This window comes from Dermacentor andersoni, chromosome 6, assembly GCF_023375885.2.
Source record: "Dermacentor andersoni chromosome 6, qqDerAnde1_hic_scaffold, whole genome shotgun sequence".
Classification (NCBI taxonomy): domain Eukaryota; kingdom Metazoa; phylum Arthropoda; class Arachnida; order Ixodida; family Ixodidae; genus Dermacentor; species Dermacentor andersoni.
Window position 1 is genome coordinate 88,147,800 of NC_092819.1, and position 21,306 is coordinate 88,169,105.

The 21,306-nt window shown below is 46.2% G+C and overlaps 1 protein-coding gene across 2 annotated transcripts in view; it reads right to left on the reverse strand.

Annotated features, from left to right (window-relative positions):
• Nucleotides 1-21,306, reverse strand: part of LOC126522533 (uncharacterized) — a 200,989-nt gene that overhangs the window by 51,795 nt on the left and 127,888 nt on the right. For both annotated transcript variants that reach the window (XM_050171298.3, XM_072288803.1), the window contains exons 6-7: nucleotides 20,320-20,391; nucleotides 18,191-18,262 (exon numbers count right to left, since the gene is read on the reverse strand). In XM_050171298.3, coding sequence (XP_050027255.2) covers nucleotides 18,191-18,262; nucleotides 20,320-20,391 — 144 coding nt within the window. The remainder of the gene's footprint in view (nucleotides 1-18,190; nucleotides 18,263-20,319; nucleotides 20,392-21,306) is intronic.

Below are 21,306 nucleotides of genomic sequence, written 5' to 3' on the forward strand. Positions count from 1 at the left end.
GCACACGAAGCTTCGAAAAGCTCGTGTTGACTGCTTAGCTAATGCAGCTTTTACTTCAACAATCCCACTGTATCTTAAAGGCCTTCCTAATGTCAACTACTTTCATTAAATAGATAAGGTTGAAGCGTCTCCGCTTTTGTTCGGGCTCCCGGAGCAGTAATTCGCCAGCCACAAGCAGAAGTAACGAACGCCTTCAAACAGCAAAACGACATTTCATGATTCAATTTAAATTATCACATACTCGACAAAAAGTTGAAAACAATAGCTAAAGCACAAATGGAGCTATCCAACAACTTCACGCTGCACACGCCTTGGGCACACCCGCCTGCTGTGCGGGTGGCTTCAGTTCCGTCGACCTATAAAGATCTGACGACGCATGCGCCAAGCCGCTCACAGCCCCACCTTACCAGTTTGCCATCGTAACAGCTGAAGTTTCATGTAGCGGTCATTGCATATAGATTGTTTTGGTAGACAATCGACACAATCACGGCAATTTCCTCAGCGCAAATTCAAGTGATCGCTGCGACTCTGTATTCAGGCGGTTCAATTCTTTCACCCAAAAAACACTCTTCTTTCTAACATAAAAAAACACGAAAAATTCATGAGCCGTTCCATTCTCTGAAGGTGAATGACCAGCGAAGTTTAGCGAACGACACAGAGGTGACCCATTATATTGAACAAAGGCATGGACATATGTATTGTCCTAATCTGTGGTCATCGTGGCGATGTAGGTACGCGCACACATTCGCGGGTCACGTCTGTCATTAAATGTGTCCGTCATGTAAGACAACGAATGACTCATGCCTCCTTAAAGGGACACTAAAGGTTACTATGAAGTCAAGTTAAAGTGATAAAGCTATGCTCTAGAACGTCTAAGACGTCAACATAATCGCGAACAGAGCTTTATTAACCGAGAAATTGAGGTAAATGCATCACACGATTTGAGACCCCCCAACGACATTCCGGTACTAGCTCGATGACGAAGGCACTCCTCATCATGATTTATGTCACCAGTACTCAACTACTCGTATTAAAAAGATCATCTCATTAGGTTATGAGACGGAAGAAAACGCTACTTGTCTACTTCGATTCTAAGAAAAAATAACATTTCGACCTTACCCTTCAGTAGTATGGGTGGTCAAAAGGTTTCGTTTTCGCTCGACTCTGCGCCGCGCGCGCTTTGGAGTTTCAGTTGTTTCGTTATCACGTCGTGCTGCGCTGGTTCTGCTGGCTCGCGAAACTTGCATTTGGAACAAGCAGCGAGAATGCCACGTCCATGTGATGTCGTGGGATGCGCGACCGGTCCGCGGAACTTGGCCAAGGGCAGTTGCAGCGGCGAATCCAACGTTACTTATCACTGTGTGCCAACGAGTAAACCTCTCTGTTCGAAGTGGTTAAGAGGAAGCTTTAGCTCGGGCCCAACTCCGACGCGGCCTATTCAAATACATGTAAAAACGCAAAAACGTTTTTCTGAGATAACCCCTGGACCGATTTTAAGGAAATTTGTTGCATTTGAGAGATAAAGTTAAATTCTAGTGACTGTTGGAAGCGGAATTTCGATTTAGGGCTTGAATTTTGTTAAAAGCATTTTCAAAAATTCAGACGTTTGAAAAAAATAGAAGCACGAAGTTTACAAGCTAATAGCTCTGCATCAAGAATAGCTATCGCGATTCTGTAAACGGCATCCATTAGACCATTCAAAGCGGACAAATTTGATATGTCAGTTTACATCTTACGTGAATTTGTTACGTTGTTTACGAAGGTTCTGCAAAAGTTGTAATTACACATTACTCCATTTTTTGAGGTTCATGTGTAACATATCAATTTTGTCCGCTTTAGATGTGCTATCAGGTACAATTCACAGAATTTCGATATCATTTTTTGTTGCTGAGTTACGAAGTTGTAAACTTGATAGTTTCGTTTTCTGAAAATTTTCGATTTTCGCCAAATTTTTATAAAGATTTGACGACCTAAATCGAAAATTCGAAACCAACAGTCACTAGATTTTAAGCTTTTCTTTTAAATGCAGCAAACCCCGTCAAATTTGGTGCAGTGGTTGCCGAGAAAAACGAATTCTCCTTTTACATGTATTTAGATAGGAGCACCCGAGCTAAAGCTTCCTCTTAAGTGCCGTACCTCTGCCACAGCGCGTTGGCAAAGAGCCGAAAAATCGCATAGTGTGCTCGCTGCACTTTCGTCCAGAGGATTACAAGTTCAACGCCCGACTTACTGAAGTCCTGTGGAGTGCCTTTCAAAGCAATGCTTTCCCGTAGCGCTCTTCCGTCGGCCTTGCCTGCATTCTCCGAAGTGCAAGAACAACTGCAGGTCGAAGAAGGGGCGGTGAGTGCGGCATTTGGTTTTCACGAAGGAAAAGCTACAAATGTGCGAATATGTACAGACATGACATACAGTTGCCATCGTAGTAGTACGCAACGACGCCGGCAGCGCGAGCCCAAGCAGCAGGTAACGTTCATCAGTGCTTAAATCGCTGAAGTCGAGCCCAGCATCGGGAGCCAATGTGTCGTTGTCAGGGTCGTCCATTGCAACGAGCGTCAAAGTCGGCGTCATAAAATAAAAAAAAACCAGCTTATCGTCGAGCGTTTTCCCTTCCGCTAGCCACCATAGTTCCGCTTTCGCGCTGCTGTCGGCTCTGTCTTGGCTCTGTTTCTGGCCGCGCGTATGGGTTTTGCGCAGAAAAGCCGTAGCGCCGTCTGCGGGCGCCGTTTTACTCACCGACGGTGCAACGTCACTATGACACCATGACGTCACCACTCCTCGATCGGAGGGCGGGCGATTTGAACTGAGCTAGAGGTGCGCGGACGCTTCAGAACGCATTTTCTCTTAAAATAAGTCTCTTCTTCGCATTAAACAAGCGTTTCGAATTTTCTGGGATGGTATTTCAAGAGTCCACATTGACTTAATATTAACCTTTAGTGTCCCTTTAACCAATGGCTCATACGCCCGTAAAGGCGGCCTTCAGATTACGACAAAAGAAGTGAAATTCTATGCTGTAGTGATGAGCGGGAAGGGAGCCAGATGGGGGGGGGGAGGGTCTGTGGAAGACGACGACGCTCGAACCATTGCTTATAGTGATAGTTTTTTGCGCAACGGAGCCAGCCGTGGAAGAAGACGATAATGACGAACGCGCGAGCAATGGCACTCGTGCGTTTGCATGGTTGGCGCCCAGAATTTTCAAGACTGCTTTTTGAAAGAAGTTGTACAAAAGATTTTTTTCGAGAACTTCCGTGCTTATACCCTTGCGCCTAGGAGCTCTTTGGGTCCCACGTGTGACAAGGGTAGTTCAAGCGCGCGTTAGAGGTCCCCAACTCGGCAGGGGTATGTGCCATTGAGCTTGGACCTTTTCTGCAATGTCACGAGGATCGGCCCACATGATGATCTGTTTTGTAGCGTAAAGCTACACTGCGCGGGTTGGAGCCGAGCTTCGCGTGCTTCTGCGCCTGCCCTACTGCGCATGCGCGAGAACCGCGTCACGTCACGAGAGGCGCAGCTGCGTCGCCCTGGCCGCCGCCGACTGCGGCGCATTGCAGAGGTGTGACGTCGCAGTCTCCGCAGACGCGCCGGCGCCGTGTGCGTGCGCTGCTGCATTTACGATTGCGGCGCTGCGTTGCACTGCGCATGCGCGAGGAGGGCGCACCGTGCGTATAAATGCGCTGGAGAGATGGTTGATGCAGCGTGCTCGACATGGAGGTTAAGGAGAGCCGAGCCGCTGCCAGTCGGCGCAAAAGACTGGAAAACCTAAATTCTTCAGACCCCGACGTTGTCGCTTGGCAGTTGGCCGTCGAGCGTCGAAAGAACGAGCGTGCCAAGGCAAAACGTGCGGTCGAGACACCGGAGCAACGCGAAGAACGCCTAGCAAAAAGACGTCGCCAAGAAGCTCAACGCCGTGCTATGGCCTCCCAACAATAGCGGCAGGATCAAGAGAGTGTCAGGGTACCTTTACGCTACGTATATCCTGGCATAGCTGAGCTAAGCCACGGCCAATCTTTTACAGCGAAGCTGTCTATGGTTAGCATCTGGCAGATCGCGTCCGCGCGTACACAAACAATTTTTCATACGTGGACCGTCCCCGAAGACAGTGCAATACCGGGCCGTCTCGCAGCGGAGGTGAAGCAGGCGTTAAGCACTCCCCATACGTGGGTTGATCTCAAAGGTAGCGCTACGCCGGGCCGACCTGCGGCGGTGGTGAAGCAGGCGTTAAGCACTCCCCATACGTGGGCTGATTCCGAAGGTACTTCAATGCCGGGCCGACCCGCGGAGGAAGTGAAGGAGGCTTTAAGCACTCCCCATACGTGGGCCGATCCCGAAGATAACGCAATACGGTGCCGACCCGCGGCGGAGGCGCAGTTCACCATAAATGGGCCCACATACACAGCTTCGCTGGTCATACGTCTTCACAGAATATAAGGGCACTGAGTTTTTGTCAACATCTCAGAAACATATATTTCCAGATCCTAGCCATAGACAGCTTCGCTGCAAAAACGGAGTTATCAGTTCAAACTGTTCCTAGCTCTCAAATTACTCCACGATTACGAGTCAGTATCGAGACACGTTTGATAAAATGAAGTGCGTAAAAATTCTCACGCTCTTCGATGGTTCTCGTTTCCAGTGCTAAATGATCAAAAGTTGGCAAACATTGTTCATTCAGCACCTATACTCCATGGTTTATCGCAAACTTCTGAGGAATGTCTTCAGTGTTTACTGACAAGGGGGCTGCGAGCGTGTCTTCGGGTTCCGCGGGCTACCTAGAGGTCTGAAGCTCGTCACCCTATATTTTCAGTCATACGAACGGTTGAGACATGCCGACATATTTATCGCATCTTAACTAAACACGAGAAGCATCCATCAAAACTCGCGATTAGCCAAAGAAACAAAATCAAAAATTACAATGTTGTTCAAGAACATAAAGCACTGTTACTAAGATTTGAATTATACGAAGTGGAAGTTAGTGGCCCTCCTCGGATATCCAGAAGCCCTAAAATAGAATTATCGATCGTGGGAGTCATATCTAAACGAGACATGTTCATGATAGTGCCACAGCAACTGGAACTATTCCAAATTTACTCATTATATACCCAGCACATCCACGTGTCATAAAAGTTCCTCGGCTTCAGCATTCGTCCTTGAATATTCGGCGCTGTACGAAACATTTAAATTATCTCGAGCGACATTTTCCACCATGGAAGAACTGTTTGCGATCATGTGTGCTTTGCATTTCACAAAAACAGTAAAAATTCGCAAAAATTGGTTATTTTTATCGATTCACAAGCCGCTCTCGCATTACTGCAGAGCAACAAGAAAATTGTTTGAACACTGCTATTGTAGGGGATGCTCAAAGAACGAACTGACGCAGGCGCACTAAATCGCGTAATTGAATTTCAGTGGATGCCCCAACACTACAATATTCCTTGCAACACTGCAGCGGACGCAGCTGCGCATCGGGCGCACAAAAGCGCGGAGACAATAAATCTTCCTCTCTTGCGCAATTAAGACCGTCAGCTTCGGAGACAGATATCCTGTAGTGTCAGCAAAACTACCTTATTTATTTATTTATTTATTTATTCATTTATTTATTTATTTATTCCATACTGCTAGCCTGGGCACCAGGCCTTGAGCAGGAGTGAGCATACATCATCTTTTGGGGCAAAATAGTTGTGACGTATAACATCACAACGACATGGTGAAAAAGAAGAAAAATAATTGAACACAGAGAAAAACAACAACACAACAAAGAACAAATGAGGAAAAGAGCAATCTAAGAGAACTCGGAGTTATACTGTATGGATGCATTAGCGCAAGCTCTTGGACCACCTGTCTGTGTCTAGTGTCCATCTGTGTCTAACGCCTTTTCCTTGTGTGCGCGTCCTTTGGGAATCGCTGGTACCTCCTTTTTCAAGTTCATACTGTATAACCCATGTATCAACCTATCAATTCCGTCAAGTCTGAGAGGAAACAGAAAATTCAGACCATTAGCACACCACCTGCGACTTGGTATTGCATTTACGGGACACTTTTTATGCAAGATAAACGTGCTCCTAGTTCGCAGTCCATCCAGACGAATATGTGAATCATCTTCGTCTGTAAGGGTGTTGGGACAAGCAAATTTGTTACTTTTCAAAAGGAGATATGAATCATCTTCGTCTGTAAGGGTGTTGAGACAAGCAAATTGGTTACTTTTCAACAGAAGATCATTCTGTCTAAAAAAGATAGTTGGTGCATGGACAACAGTGGGCCTTGAGAAAGGAGCGAACGTCTTTCTTTGAAGAAGTTTTTCGAGGACACAAACATTCCGGCGATATACTGAACTTCAGTTTATCCTAATAAGCTAAATGAGTGATATAAATGTTGTTCTATTTTGGTCATATCGAATATTTGATTTTGTATATGGGTATGAGTACTGAATTTTGGTACGTGCTGCTGGACTGTATTGTTTTTATATATCTGAGGCGGACTTCACTTAACGAACTTACGAACAAATTTTGGCGTAAGAAATATTTTACAGAAAAAAAAACGTGTTCACAAAGCTGAAACTGTTCGTAATATCAGCAAGCTTGCGACGTCCACCCCTGCTAAGACGAACGCTTTAGTCGAAAAAAAAAAAGGCACGTATGTAATAGTAACGCAGGCGCGAACTTCAGTACTTGCGCCAATAGTAAGCGTAAGTCGATTAAAAAGAACCTAAAAAGCCGTCGCAGCTGGCGACTGAAGAAATTTCTACGACAGGTGAATAGCAGTCTTACGAACCTAATGATGTCTATCTGTGCCGCTCGAGCTGACACGGGTAAGCGTTAGCACGCTGTAGCGGCCGATCGGCCAGAAGCCACAATTGATAGCCGGGGATGGCGCGTGCTTATAATTTTGTCTCTCGCTCTGATTTGTCATCTCAAACGCATTGAGCAGTTTTAGGGCATAATTTTATTGCGCGTGCGGTGCTGTGGAAGGCAATAACATTATTGCTGTGCTGCTAGCTTCCGCTGATAGGCTGTGTTTCTTTATGCGCGCATAAACCGGGTTTTTCATATCTTCATGACACTCCACTGGCTAGTATAGCAAATAGCGTAGTGTTCGCCCCTGGCAACAATCGAGTTTGTCATTCACAACTTTTGAGCTCTTCTTTTTATATAGTTTGAGCTTTCGCTTACTCATAGGGCTGCGGTTGATGATTTTTCCCGACACTCATTGCCATGTAAGTGTAAAGACCGTGTAAATTCGTAACGCGACTGCGCATGTATCCGCAACTCCTGAGGATTCGAACCCGCCTCAGTGATAGTTCTGGCTTCACATGTTTTAATTATCTGCAAGAAAAGTGGAAAAATACTTATCGATGAAGTGGTCAGGCAAGGAGCCACAATCTCTGCAATGATGTTCATTGCATGCTTAGAAGAAATAGTCAAGTTGTTAAACTGGGAAGGATTAGGAGCGACGATCAATGGCGAATGCCTTATCAACCTTCAGCTTGCCGACGGCATTGTAATGTTCAACGACGCTGGGCACACATTGCTATGATTTATTGTGGACCTTAACCGAGAAAGTGTAAGAGTAGGTTGAAGATTAGTATGCAGAAGACTAAGCTAATGTTGAATAATCTGTCCAGCGAAAAAGAATTACTCATCGGCAGTCAACCTTTAGAGTGTAAGGGCAAGTTCATCTAGGTTAATTACTCCCAGGGAGCCCTGATTATGACAACAAAATTTACAGAAGAATGAAAATGGGTCGGAGCGCATACGGCCGGCACTGCGCAAACATTACTGGGAGCTGACCACGGTCTCTGAAAAAGAGTTTACAATCATTCCATTCTTTCAGCGTTATCATATGAAGCAGAAACTTGACGGTTAGCACTGAAACATGAGGACAAGTACACGACCGCTCAGACCGCTCAAGCGATGAAAGCAAGAAGGTTAGGCCTAAAATTAAGGAACAGGAAGCGAGCGGTGTGAATCGGAGACCAAACTGGGGTTGTGGTAGTTTAAATTAACAGGAGAAGTTTGGACTGGGCAGGCCAGCTAGATCGTAGGGCAGATAATCGCTGGTCTATTATAAATACAGAGTGAGTGCTAGGGGAAAAGAAGGGCTGTGGAGGACGGCGGAAAATTAGGTTGGGTAATGAAATAAGGAACTCTGGAGGCACAACTCAGAATCAGCTAGCGTAGGTCAGGGGTAATTAGAAATCGCTGGGAAGGCCTTCGTCCTGTAGTGAACGTAAAAGTACGTTGACGATGTTCTACAACGTCCGGAATTTTAACAGACTGTTTCTTTGGAGTCGCAGTTCACTTCGTATTGCGAGGCCGCATTCGCTTGTTTACAGAACGGCGTCGGGTGCCGCTTGGATACCGCCACCTCCACCTAGTCACCGTACTAGATGTGCAGTGACTGCTCTGAACAAAGTGCGTCAGTGTCGCAAGACCGACGACTGGAACCGACTTCATCTGAAACCAGCTTGAATGTTGAACTACTATTTTCCTCGTGTACTGTGCTGTGCAGTATTCTGACGAGCATTTTAGCATCGGGATGATGTTGACAAATTAGCCTTGGCTTCTATGAGGTGCCACTTGGGCTATGGCCGACAGCGTAGTAAGGGGCTCCAGGCGCTGACGTCACCAACCTATCATTTATTACCGGTCTCCAAAATTGATGTGTGCGAGCCTTTGTGCACTTCGCCTCTGACGGAATGCGGCGGCCTGAACCTTCGAAACGAACTCTTGGCCCGCTGCGAGGCGTCATCGTGTTTTATCAGCTGAGGTGACGCCAAGAAGAAACAATGAATGCTGATACGACGCCAAAGTGTGATAGCCAGCTAAACTTGCAGGTGTGGATATTGCGTATTGAAGTTTCCTGCCATAGTTTGGGGGTGTCGGTAGCCATTACTCCTTTCTGCTGGGCTGCTTTAATAGCTTTCCGTGCACTCTACAGTGATCCTATGCGACGGGAGCGCGCGTTTCGTAGTCGGTTGGCGTTCGACGACATCGTCCACTAGCATCTTAGACGGTAGCGGCAGCCGAGGGAGCTGATATTGAGCCTATGCGCAGCATTAGAACCACACTTACAACCATGTGCAGCGTGATGACATACATTACCGGTGAACGTACGTGTGCTGGGCCCCTTGCCTTGAGGCCATAGAACTACATATTATGGAGCGTTCTTTTTTCATTTCCCTAATTAGTATCGGAATAGAGAGCTTTAGTGGCTCTGCGATACGGTGGCAGTGGTGATTTATACATGCGGCGTTGACCCGGCATACCTGGCCGACTTTCTCCGACTGAGAGTATCATTCTATGCCAAATATGTCACCATGTGACCATCAGTCCTCTCGCAGAAATGTGACAAGAATGCGTAACACGTCCAACGCAATTATTCTGACGACAGTGCAGTAAACAGGCTAGGGCAGTGGCGCTTGTCGGCGCTCTAGCAGATGCCCGGAAAACGAAGCTATCGAATAGGGGTGTGCAGGGATTTACCCCAAGAATATAGCCTCAACTATCTATGCATAATGTGCGATCATGCTTTCAGCTGACTACACTTCTTTCATTTCGCGTGGTTTAATCCGAGACTTGAATCCACCTCGCTCTCATACGACGCCGTAAAAATGCGCTGCCACTTCGGCTGTACCCTTGTATCAGCTGAGAGCAACGCAGCTTGGTGAATTGCGTCCCTGGTGTTCTACTAGGTACCGTATTTGGTGACATTATTTTCTCTCTTTGCTCATATTTGTTTCTTTGGCAGCAGCCGGTGCCGCCCTAAAGGCGCCAACTTCTATCATTCCAATAAAAAAAAATCATTATATTTACAACCTCCTCTTATTGTTCTAAATTTCTTATATTTGGGCTAAACTTTTCTTGGGCCTTTGAGAATGGGCTACTTTGTATGTGCCCTTGGCCAGTCGTCCAGAATACGCATGTGCCCCTATGACAGAAGTCGTATGAAGAAAAAAGAAGACATGAAAGAATAAAGATTATGGTCTAAGCGCGATGACACCAAGCTACACTGAATCTACTGAAACCAGTGAAACTTAATCGGTTGCCTGCTTTCGTCAACAATTTAAACGCTGCTTGTGTTTATACATTTCAGCAACGTTATGCCTTTTTTTGATCATCGAATATTCTGACGCATACGCTTTTAATCCTGTGTAAGTTCTGCATCCTTGGGATCCTGTTGTCTCAATAGAAGTTGATAAGATTACTGCTCGTCTCGATGAAGTCAGTGCTTAAAGTCTGCAGTGCGCTGTCAAAGAGAAAGAAAAGAAAAAGAAATAAGCAACGAAAGAACGACGTAGCCTATATGGCAAGCGCTCGAAATCTTTTTAGAAGCTGCCAGGCATCAAGAGAGAAGCCTGCGCTCGGCACAATCTTTGCCAGCTCCCTAAAATGGGGGTGAAGTTCGTTTTAGGCCTCCTATTTGATGGATGCTTTTTGCAGATATTCCGGGATAGGCCACTTCACGTTTGCAAACGAAGGGTACTTTTTGCCGCTTTTGTAATTACGAACGAACTATTCCTGTGGCGCATCACAGCAAGGCGACAGTATATGAACTGTTATTTCGATAAATCTAAAGAAAAATTTTTCACTCTTAGATTTCGGGCATTGCTTCTAGCGTATAAGGGAGGGAGTGCGCGTAACGTATTTTTCTTCGCAAAAAAGAAAGAAATACGGGTCGAATTATGCGAAAATGACGAAATGCGAGCGGCCGCTAAGTGCGCCGACTTGTGGAAAGATGGCCAGACTGAACGGCTCTGAGCACTAGAAAATTGCATGAGAACTGCGCTTTGGCATCGTATTTTATTTTGATGAGATTCGCTTTACATATTCCCAGTATTCCTTTTTTTTTTTGTGTGCACAGAGTTTTTTTTCTTTTTTTTTCTTTTCCCTTTTTAGCAAGAACAAAAATAATGCGGGAATGGTAAAAAAAAAAAAGGGTTAAAGGACGGAGCAGAGTGGCATGACGCACTACGGTGATTCCTTCTTCGAAATTCTTGCGTTTAATTCCAGGCTATCAGATCGGCAAGTATGCGCCACAGTAGGCGACTTACGTCACTAGACATATTACATATTTCTTAATCCCAGGTTCAATTTATTACTCTGCCTGGCTGTAGTATCGAGAAATACATGGATGAAATGTGTGAGAAAATGCAGGAATTTTCGAGTCAACATTTTTCAGCACCGCTAGAAAGTAATTTCGATTACTTGAAGTTCTTCCCTCAAACTACCGTTACATCAAACTTGGGCAAAGCTGTGCTCAGTAAAGAAGCACTGCCCATGGCAACTCAGCCTCGTCTCTCCAAATTATGGTAATTCGAAACGCTTTCGCCTTATTCGGCATGAAATGCTTTTAGCTCCCGTTGTCGGCGAGCTTAAATCCGAGCAAGTTGTCAAGGAAGCTTATTCACCCGTAGGCACGCTTAAAACTGTGGTAGGAACGTAAAGTAAAATATAAGGTATGGCACATGTAATACATCATAGTTGATGTAACCAAAACATATTAGCAAATGAAATAATAAATGGTGTCTGCTTGACACTGGCTTTGCCACACAACAACAACGAAACATCATTACAGCGTCCATGCAAAAGCATTATTGTCAGCCTCGAATTTATGAAAGACACCCGGGGCACATGCAAATACAAAGTCTCAACTCAGGCAAACAGAATTGAGCATTATTCTGGCTGTAGAAAGAATTTGCCTCGAGAGACGGTTACGCACACCGTAGACCAGCGGCGAAGAAACTCGCTGAACAACTGTTCTTCAAGACGATCCCATACTATCACCCGTAGTTTTCGCATTCTGGGATACATTGCTCTATTTGACTGCCGCGATCGTTCTGCAATGTTGAGGAAGCACCACAAAACATAGCTAACGCTGTAATAAACGAGACTCGAAAACCGATCTCGGCGCTGTGGTGGCCGCACTATGGATATTGCAAACATTCTTGCAACAAGCTTCCAGAAGGTGCGTGCTACAACGCACTCCTTTACTACATGCGCGTTGGTCTCTGTTTGTGCGCAATGCATGTATTTATAATTCGCTACCATATGCCAGCGTTCAAGCCTGTCCCTTGTAGGTAGAATGCCCCACTGGTATTGCCAATGAAAATTCTTCATTTGAGAGGGCAAATCAGGTGAAAGCACGGCTGTCCATGTTTGTGTAGTAGCTGTCCATGGAGGTACAGCTGTCTGACATAACATTTTACAAAGCCTGGAAACTGGTGTCGCACGCCGCTTTGTAATTCTTAGTTGTACAAGCTGGCTTTGCAAGCGCGCAGCCGCCGCATACTGCGGTGCTGGCGTTACAGCTGTCGGAAGCAGGTTGCCTGTACTCTGCGGCATAAGCGTTCGACGGTAATGGCCCAACCAATAAAGGAGCAGTGGTCTACCTGTGTACTCATCATCAAGTAGACCACATGTACTCTTAGTGCACAACAGCCTACCAAATGTAACTATGCATGGCAAGCTCCATACTCCGCTAGATTTCGGCAGATGCGAAAATTGCTGCGCTACGTATTGCGACTTGTTTAGCCAAAACAATGAGAAAATAAGTGACTTTACAACTCGTACTGTTGGTGACAGGGGGAGAGCTACCCTTGCAGCAAAGCACAGTTTACTGCACAATACGTTCTTAATAAAGAAAGCCCTTTCTGCCAGCGGTAGTGGCGACGCAGTCACTGCTTCCGACTGTTCTTTAATGGAGCTGACAATGTCTCGCCACGTGTGAGGTGAAACACCATTTGTACAAAATTTGATGCCTAGTATTTGCATATGCTTGGTCTGTTTAATGACCCCAGGCAGTGTTATCCCTGCGCGACCTAAATTGAATGCTTCACATTGCTTCATATTTATTTGGCCCCCTGACATTGAAGCGTATTGATTATATATACGAAATACCTCTATAAGACTGTCCCCATCCAGTAAAAACAAAGTCATTTCATCCGCATACGCCAATACTTTTATGCACCCTGTCCCCGGCATAGGAAGACCTCTTACGAGCGCGCTCTCGCTAAAACGCCTTAACAACGGGTCAATCGCAAGCACAAACAATATGGGTGACAAATGGACAGCCCTGCCGCGCTCCCCTTGTCACATCAAATCTAGGTGTCAAATGCTGTAAAGTAGTAGCTCAGCTGTTGTCCCCGAATACAACATCCGCAGGATGTCTACAAACTCTTCAGGGAAGTTATAGCATCGTAAAACCTCAAGTACTGGTGTTCTAAGCGGTCGAACACTTTGGCTTACTAATACTCCAATACTTACTAATACTCCAAGCTTACTAATACTCCAAGCTTACTAATACTCCTGAAGCTTCACGCGTTGTTCTGTATTGTATAATAGCACGTGTTAAGTCGAGAGACGAAAATATACTCCGACCAGGCACGGAACTTCTTTGATGTACCCAGACTATTTCCGGCAAAAATATCCTCATGCGATTTACAAGCAGGATTGTCAATATTTTATAGCTTGTGTTGAGCAGTATTATAGGCCTCCAGGATGAGGGTTCTGTAAGGTTGGAGCCTAGCTTTGGCAAGAGCATTATGCGGCCCCGATTAAACGATTTAGGAATACCTTCCCGTGCAAGAATGCTCTTAAGGAGCGATACTAAGGCAGTACCTACTTCCTGCCAGCAAGACCTGTAAAATTCGACTGGTAAGCCATCTGGACTGGGTGTTCATCCGCTGTTCATAGATCGTATAACATCGAAAACTTCTTGCAGATTTGGAGACAATAAATTCTGGCCTTCTGTTGCTGACACGGAAATTTATTCACCGTAGGCACGCTTACAACTGTGGTATGAACGAAAAGTACAGTATAAGGTACAGCACATGTAATACATCATACTTGATGTAAACAAAACAGATTAACAAGTGAAATAATAAATGGTGTCTGCTTGACATTGGCTTTGCCACACACAACAACAACAACAACACCAACAAAACTCATTACAGCGTCCACGCAAAAGCATTATTGTCAGCCTCGAATTTATGAAGATACAGTCTGAACTCAGGCAACAGATTTGAGCATTATTCTGGCTGTAGAAAGGCTTTGCCTCGGGAGACGGTAATGTACCGCGTAGACCAGCGGCGAAGAAACTCGGCTTCGCCGAGTTTGAACAACTGTTCTTCAATATGACCCATACTATCACCCGTAGTTTCCACATTCTGGGGTACATTGCTCTATTGGACTGCCGAGATCGTTCTGCGATGTTGCGGAAGCACCACAAAACGTAGCTAGCGCTGTAGTAGACGAGACTCGCAAACCGATCTCGGCGCTGTGGTGGCCGCACGATGGATATTCCGAACATTCTTGCAACTAGCTTCCAGAAGGTGCGTGCTACAACGCAGTCCTTTACTACATGCGCGTTGGTTTCTGTTTGTGCACAATATATGCATTTATCATTCGCTACCATATGCCAGCGTTCAAGCCTGTCTCTTGTAGGTAGAATGCCCCACTGATGTTGCCAATGAAAATCCTTCACTTGAGAGGGCAAATCAGGTGAAAGCACGGCTGTCCATGTTTGTGTAGTAGCTGTCCGTGGAGGTACAGCTGTCTCACACAACATTTCACAAAGCCGGGAAACTGGTGTCGCACGCCACTTTGTAATTCTTAGTTGTACAAGCTGGCTTTGCAAGTGCGCAGCCGCCGCGAGAACAAAACGAGTTCATCCGGGCAATCAGTCAAAACTTAAGAAAATGCTGTTTCTGACCACCAACCCTTTGTGCAGGATCGCATTACATACGCTAGTTACTGTCCAAAGAAGTTACAAAAGAAATCTTACTTGCTAGTTCTTCCTAATGTTTCTTCACAATATCACTCAACCTAAAACTTTTTGTACGCTGAAGTTTTATTTGTCATTTCCAATAGGGACGTTCAAAAGGCAGATACAGGGCACCATGCACTGCATTGTCATCTTTGGGCGCTGATACAGGGTTGCCTGTGCTCTCTTGAAGGCCAGGGGCCCGTGAGTTCCGCGGCGTGGGTATTGCAATGCCTTGAGAGCTGGCGCCACGCCATGTGGCTCCTCCTTCAGATGATTTTCTTCTTCTAACTGGGCAGTGCGCTCTCTCCTTGGTTACTTTCGTTGCGTTTCGTACCCCCCGTCGGCCGGTTTTATTCTGGCTGGGCAGCGTCCATATGGACCAGTGCACAGTGCGGCCTAGTGCGGTGTGGTGCGGTGCGGTGTGGTGCGGTGCGGTGTGGTGGTGTGTGCCGTTGCGAACATGCACCACACCCATTTTAAGTTTATGGCTAGTATCACCTCCGACGAGTCTGGCCTGCCGGTTGTCATTTGATGCTTACGTTTACTGTCGATTACGGGAGGGCCAACAAATTTTTTGAAGTGGCCTGTGTATATATAACCAATTGCACCAGAGAAAGCGTAGCGTGCGCAAACTCATGGATGGATTTACGTGATGTGGGTAAGCACATTCGTAGAACTTCCAAAAGCGTGTGAGAACTCCATTGTACAATTTTTTTGATGTTTGGGTTGTTTGGATTAGCATAACTCTGCGAACCTGTTATTTGTTTTGGTTTTCCACAAGCCATTGTGCAATCCCCAAAAAAGAATTGCTATATGTGGCACACTATCTGTTTAATCGAATAGTTAGGTAATACATGGCAAACGCTATGAGACTGCCGCACATCATCTCACAAATCCATCTCTGAAAGCTCAGTGCAATGAATGGAAGCTAGCTTTCACGCGCTTGAGCTTCACACTCACAGACACGTACCATTCACCTACGAGCGATATGTAGTGCGTTAAAAAAGAATTGATATTTGCAGTAATATATTTTTTTAATTTATTGCTTTAAAAGAAGGTTCTTCACCTTAAAATCTTAAGAAAAATGCTAGGAAGCCGCGCAGAGCTCTAAACAATTTAGTATATGCCGTTTTTACGAGCTTGGTTAAGCTTTCTTTCTTAAAAACGCATGTGTCTTGACGTCATGACGCAGAGGATGGTCACGTGGCAGCAGAACATCCTGGCGTTGTGGCATTCGTTCCGACTCGCTCGGTCTTCGGCTGTGCTGCTACATCAGGCCGCGCAAAACGTTCAAATAGCCACATTGGAACGTTTGACCTATGACAACCTATTGCCCATACTTAAATGAAACGATAATCTATATCAGTATTAATGTATGTAAGTTCAAATAACAATCAGCATCCTAAATTGTGCATTTAGTTGTTTTGAACATGAGCGAAGAAATATATACCAGTCGAACTGTGCTCACCATACTCCCATTTTTGTCACCGTAATATTGGTAAAGGAAATTGCGTCATAACCTACCTCCCGATGACTGTCGACGGTAATGAGTTGAGGATTGAATCAATACGGCAGCTCCTATGCATATTGTATACATATATGTATATATATAAACATACACATATACACATACGTATTGCCACCGTGGAAACGAGTTACGTATGAGGCGTGCACTGCAGTGGGATTCCTCTTTCGCGCTTCCCTAAGAAACCTTGGAGACATCAAGTGCCGCCGCCGCGAAGCCTGCGTGGTGTCTCCCGAATTCATGGCGCGGCGGTGCATGCGATGGCTGAGAAATGCTTCACGCGGCAACTGGGCTCTTCTATCGCGCTTATTCCTGGGCACGCTGCGCCATGTAGTGGCACTGCCGAGAGAGACAGCAAAGGCAGAAAAGGCTGGGAGGTAAACCAGACGACCACCCGGTTTGCTACCCTACACTGGGGTGGGGGAAAGGGGAATAGAAAGAGGAAAAAGGGGATAGGGTGAGCATTGAGTGCGCGTGGGACGCTGTAAACGGCCTTTTAAGCCGGTGCACTTCAAGTTGTGCACTAGTTCACGAATCGACCCACCGTGGTTGCTCAGTGGCTATGGTGTTAGGCTGCTGAGCACGAGGTCGCGGGATCGAATCCCGGCCACGGCGGCCGCATTTCGATGGGGGCGAAATGCGAAAACACCCGTGTACTTAGATTTATGTGCACGTTAAAGAACCCCCGGAGGTCGAAATTTCCGGAGTCCTCCACTACGGCGTGCCTCATAATCAGAAAGTGGTTTTGGCACGTAAAACCCCATAATTTAATTTCTTTAGTTGACGAATCGCTGTTCGTGCCAGTGACGGGTGTGGCCACGGTTCGAGTATTCTTGACTCTGCGAAGGGTCTTGAGCCCAATCTGTTTAACTTTGTCCTCAGAGAGGGGCGTTGTACGTCGCAGCGAGGGCAGGTACACAAAAAGTGGTCGATGGTTTCTTCGCACCTACAGGAGTCGCACATCGGTCTCGCGGCCCTTCCGACACAATAGGAGTAGGCGTTCTTGAACGCCACTCCCAGCCACAAGCGGCACAGCAAGGTTGTTTCGCCGTTTGCGCGTGGCCTCCGAGACGAGAAGCGTGGCGCCCAGGTGCTTGCGAACGCTCAGAATTGTTCCCTCGCTTGCCGCACATTCAGTGGCACATACTCAATGTTCCAAGTTGGCGAGAGGTTCATGAAAGAGCGCCACGTACCCAGTGCATTAATGGCGCAGTTTACTAAAGCATTGGCCCGAGAAGGGTTCACTGAAAAACGGTACATATCCAGTACATTTGTGCCACAGCCTGCTAAAGAGTTGGGTTGCTATTCTTGAGGTATCCTTGTGACGTGGGTCTGATTCCGCTGAGCGCCGGAGAAACTTAATGGACATTCCCAGTGGTACCTACTCAGTTACCCAAATTGGCATGAAAAGCGTTCATTGAAGAGCGGCAGGCATCTACTTGCGCATACCCAGTGACCCAAGTTGGCATTAAAGAGGGGCATTGGAGACCAGCACAGACCGAGTGGCATTGTTAGCGCACCACAGAGAGCGACAGTAAATGAAAACGAAAAGCGCGGCGCGGGGCATCTGGCCACGGGCTTTTCTTTCGACAAGCGCGTTGTGCTCCTACGCCACTTGAGTAATGGTCATCGACGGCTGACACAGAGCGTTGTCTTCTACGCAAGTGAAATAGACACTTTTAACTACTGCAGAGCTCGGGGAGCAGAGAAAACGAGTGGCGCCATATTTAGCGATCGCGCTTGACAGTGACGAGGGGCCCCGAACCCCTTTGTGCAGTGCACTTTCCTAGACTCGCCGACAGATTCAGAACTTGGGTTTTGGTTTGTCATTACGTTGGAGCATAACTTCCTCTTTATTTGAAGTTGACTGGCTCACGTTATTAGCACACATATGTGTTAAAAATGACTCACACATTTTTCAGCATTGGGAGATTTCCAAAGACGTCTTCACCCAGGCTGCTCACATTGGACGAGGAGAGAACGCTGAAAAGTAGACACAAATGTTTTGAGACGCGCGATGACGTTGAGTGTGCAGTCGACTGCGAGAGAATTGAATGCGCACTTGTAATCTGCAATCTTCATAAACATTTTCGCCTATGGTATTACGCATGAATATATATATATATACTAATAACGCACTAGGAAGCCAATGGAAATGAATTGCAATATGGTCCATTTGGACTTTTAATTACCGCTCATATCTCGTAAGACTAATTGTCGACATTAACTGCAAGAGCATGCGTTGGAGGCGATGATACCGGGCATAAAAGAGTTAATTTCCTTTCATTTACTGTTCCCATAAAGGGCCCGAAAGGCATTACGTAGGAGCATAGGTACAGCACCATGTGGCAGTATTAACTGCAAAAATCATAGTAATGGCATGGTAAAAAGAAACGAAGAAAAGAAATAGAACCAACAATGTCTGGCGCTTGGAATTGTAAATAACGAAGGCAATGTTGTTGATAGATTCTGTGAAAATATTCACACAGAAACCGTAAAAAGGTAAGAGTTACAAAATAATTGAAGTTTGATGGAAGCACCAATTACGTGACAAAGAACGGCTTTGTTTTGCTTTGTCTGTCTTGATTCAAAGCGTAATATGCTCGCAGGTTCTTTGCTGCAAGTGTGCAACTAAAATGCGATAGCATTATCAGGATAGACCCACTCCGTCATTTAGTAGCACACCCGAGGAATGGTGTGCTTTATTTTGCGCCAACGATAGCAAATTCCCGATGAGTGTTCTGTATAATCCTATCGGATTAGGGAGCAAGTGTCAGATGCGAGTAAGTCCAATGAAGTATCAATAATATATTTAGTAATGTTTAAAGAAAACATTTTCCCCTGGATAAACGCAGGCTTGAAGCCAGCACCTGTTCGGTCGTCTTCTCGTCTCCGCTTTTTGTCTTACCTGTCCTTGGGGCAAAAGATATTATAATATTTCTTCTTAAAAACCTGCATGTGCAGCTAAGCGCTCACTAACGCTTGTGGCTGTAAGGCGGTGCTGCGAGAGTTTCCATTGTATGCATGTCAGTTTCCTGTTTTCACTAACTCGTGACTGCAAACTAATTGAGAAGCGACTAAGACGGAGCTAACCGATCAGATGGATTAAGTGCGTGTTGCTTTCATGTTAGCGAATCTTGCAGTCTATGTAGGGTAGTTTAGGCAAGGGGAATTGTGTTCAACAGGACTGATTCGTGTTCGCCCCGACGAAGGCGATTGCTCGTTTCCAACGTTCGCTCAAGCCCTCAGGCGTCCTTTCATTGGCCGTTGTTGAACAGTTCAAGTGTCCGTCTTCCCGTCAAGATTGGTACAGTTTGGAACATCCACGGTGTGATTTATATGTTGCGGTGTAAGGCTAACAAGCACTACCCCCCCCCCTCCCCCTAGTGTAAATGCTATAAGTGTGTCGCCGGAAATAAGGCAAGTCTGAGCTTCCGCTTCACAGTTTGACAAGGCAGAAATTAGTGGGACAAATGAACAAAACATACAATTATGTATGTGTAAGCCTCATGGCCGTGGAAGCAACGTAGCGTCAATGCAGTTCCTGCGCGCTGATGATTGACGGAGGAGAAAGGGATCACGCAGATCTCAGCCCGTGCTTCCTTCATGGGCTACGAAAATTATCTTCCTGCACGGTACGGCAGCTTTCCCTCGAATGGGCACATCATTCTTAGAATGGTCTATGAGACGGATGCATGCGCAACGTGCGACCAGTCACTTCGGTGTATCTCAGCGCATCACGTCATGAAGCAGAAAGACGCCGGTACGGTGTGTGGGGTGCATTTTTCATCATTGTTCGCGAAAAATTATCGTCCACAGTTAGTCTTTTTTTTTCGCGTTGACCAATGAATGACCGCTATGACGCTATATAAAGGCGTATAAATTACGGCCCTCTCTTGGATCCATTTATCATAGGCGCGCTGCGCGCTACGGGCTAACGCGGATACTTGTTTGGTCGCCGCTTCGATTACCACGCTGATGAACGCTACGCGCACTGCTGATATCGCGAAGGCGCCTACAGAAATTGTGCAAATACTTACAGTATGGTTAGTTGAGGCATCACCGGGAAGTCGCTCTTCTGCAGAGTGGAGAAAAGGTTTCCCGAGAGGTCCCTGCGAGTGGTGAATAAGAAAGCAAGAGACCCCTCGAACAATGGGCTTCGCGGAGGTGCACACATACTCGCGGACTGCACAATTTCTAAGCGCGCAAATGCGCTTCCAGTTGTTGAGTTGAGTGCTTGTAGGCTACTGGTGGGATTAGCCTTGCAGTTGCTGCCGGCAACGGCTCCACCGTAGTGACACTTAAAATAAATAAATCACATAAATGAGACACAGACCTCACAATTACAAATAGTCACTCCTAAAGTCACCATGTGGTGGCATAATCCGCGTCCTGCAGGTAACTTGAAAGAAGGCGGGAAACCTCTTTCCTGCACAACTGGTTCCCACGCGGGAAAACAATGTCCTGAAGAGAACTGTGAGGAACTCCTGTCTTCTTGAGGGACCCGAATAACACGCTCCTTTCCGCATTATACAGAGTACAGCACATAAGGTTCTATGTTCTCTGTCATCGAACACACCACACGTTGAACAAAATGGAGACAACGCCAGGCCAGCCTTATATATCCACGCAGGGTTACGAGTAGAGCCCGTGCGAATGCGGAGCAGTAAAGTGGCTTGCTTTCTTTTGAGGCCCTTGGTCACACATGGCTTGGGAGGTGAGCTCCGCAAAGGTCTGAAGTGGCACAACACCGCTTCTCCGAAGAGTCTCTTGTCCTCTTGAGACACTTTTCTCTATGGATTCCCAGACAGCGCTCTATGGGCGAGACCATCTTGTTGCCTATTATACCTATGTGCGAGGGCACACATTGAAAACGTATGGAGAAGCCTTTGATATGGAGATTGTGCACCGAGCGTAGGGAGCTAAGACATAAGGCATCAGCAGGGAACCCGTGCTCTAGCCTGTGAAGGGCAGATTTTGAATCTGTAAGAATGACAACAGGTTCAGGCGTACAAAACCGTAGCTTC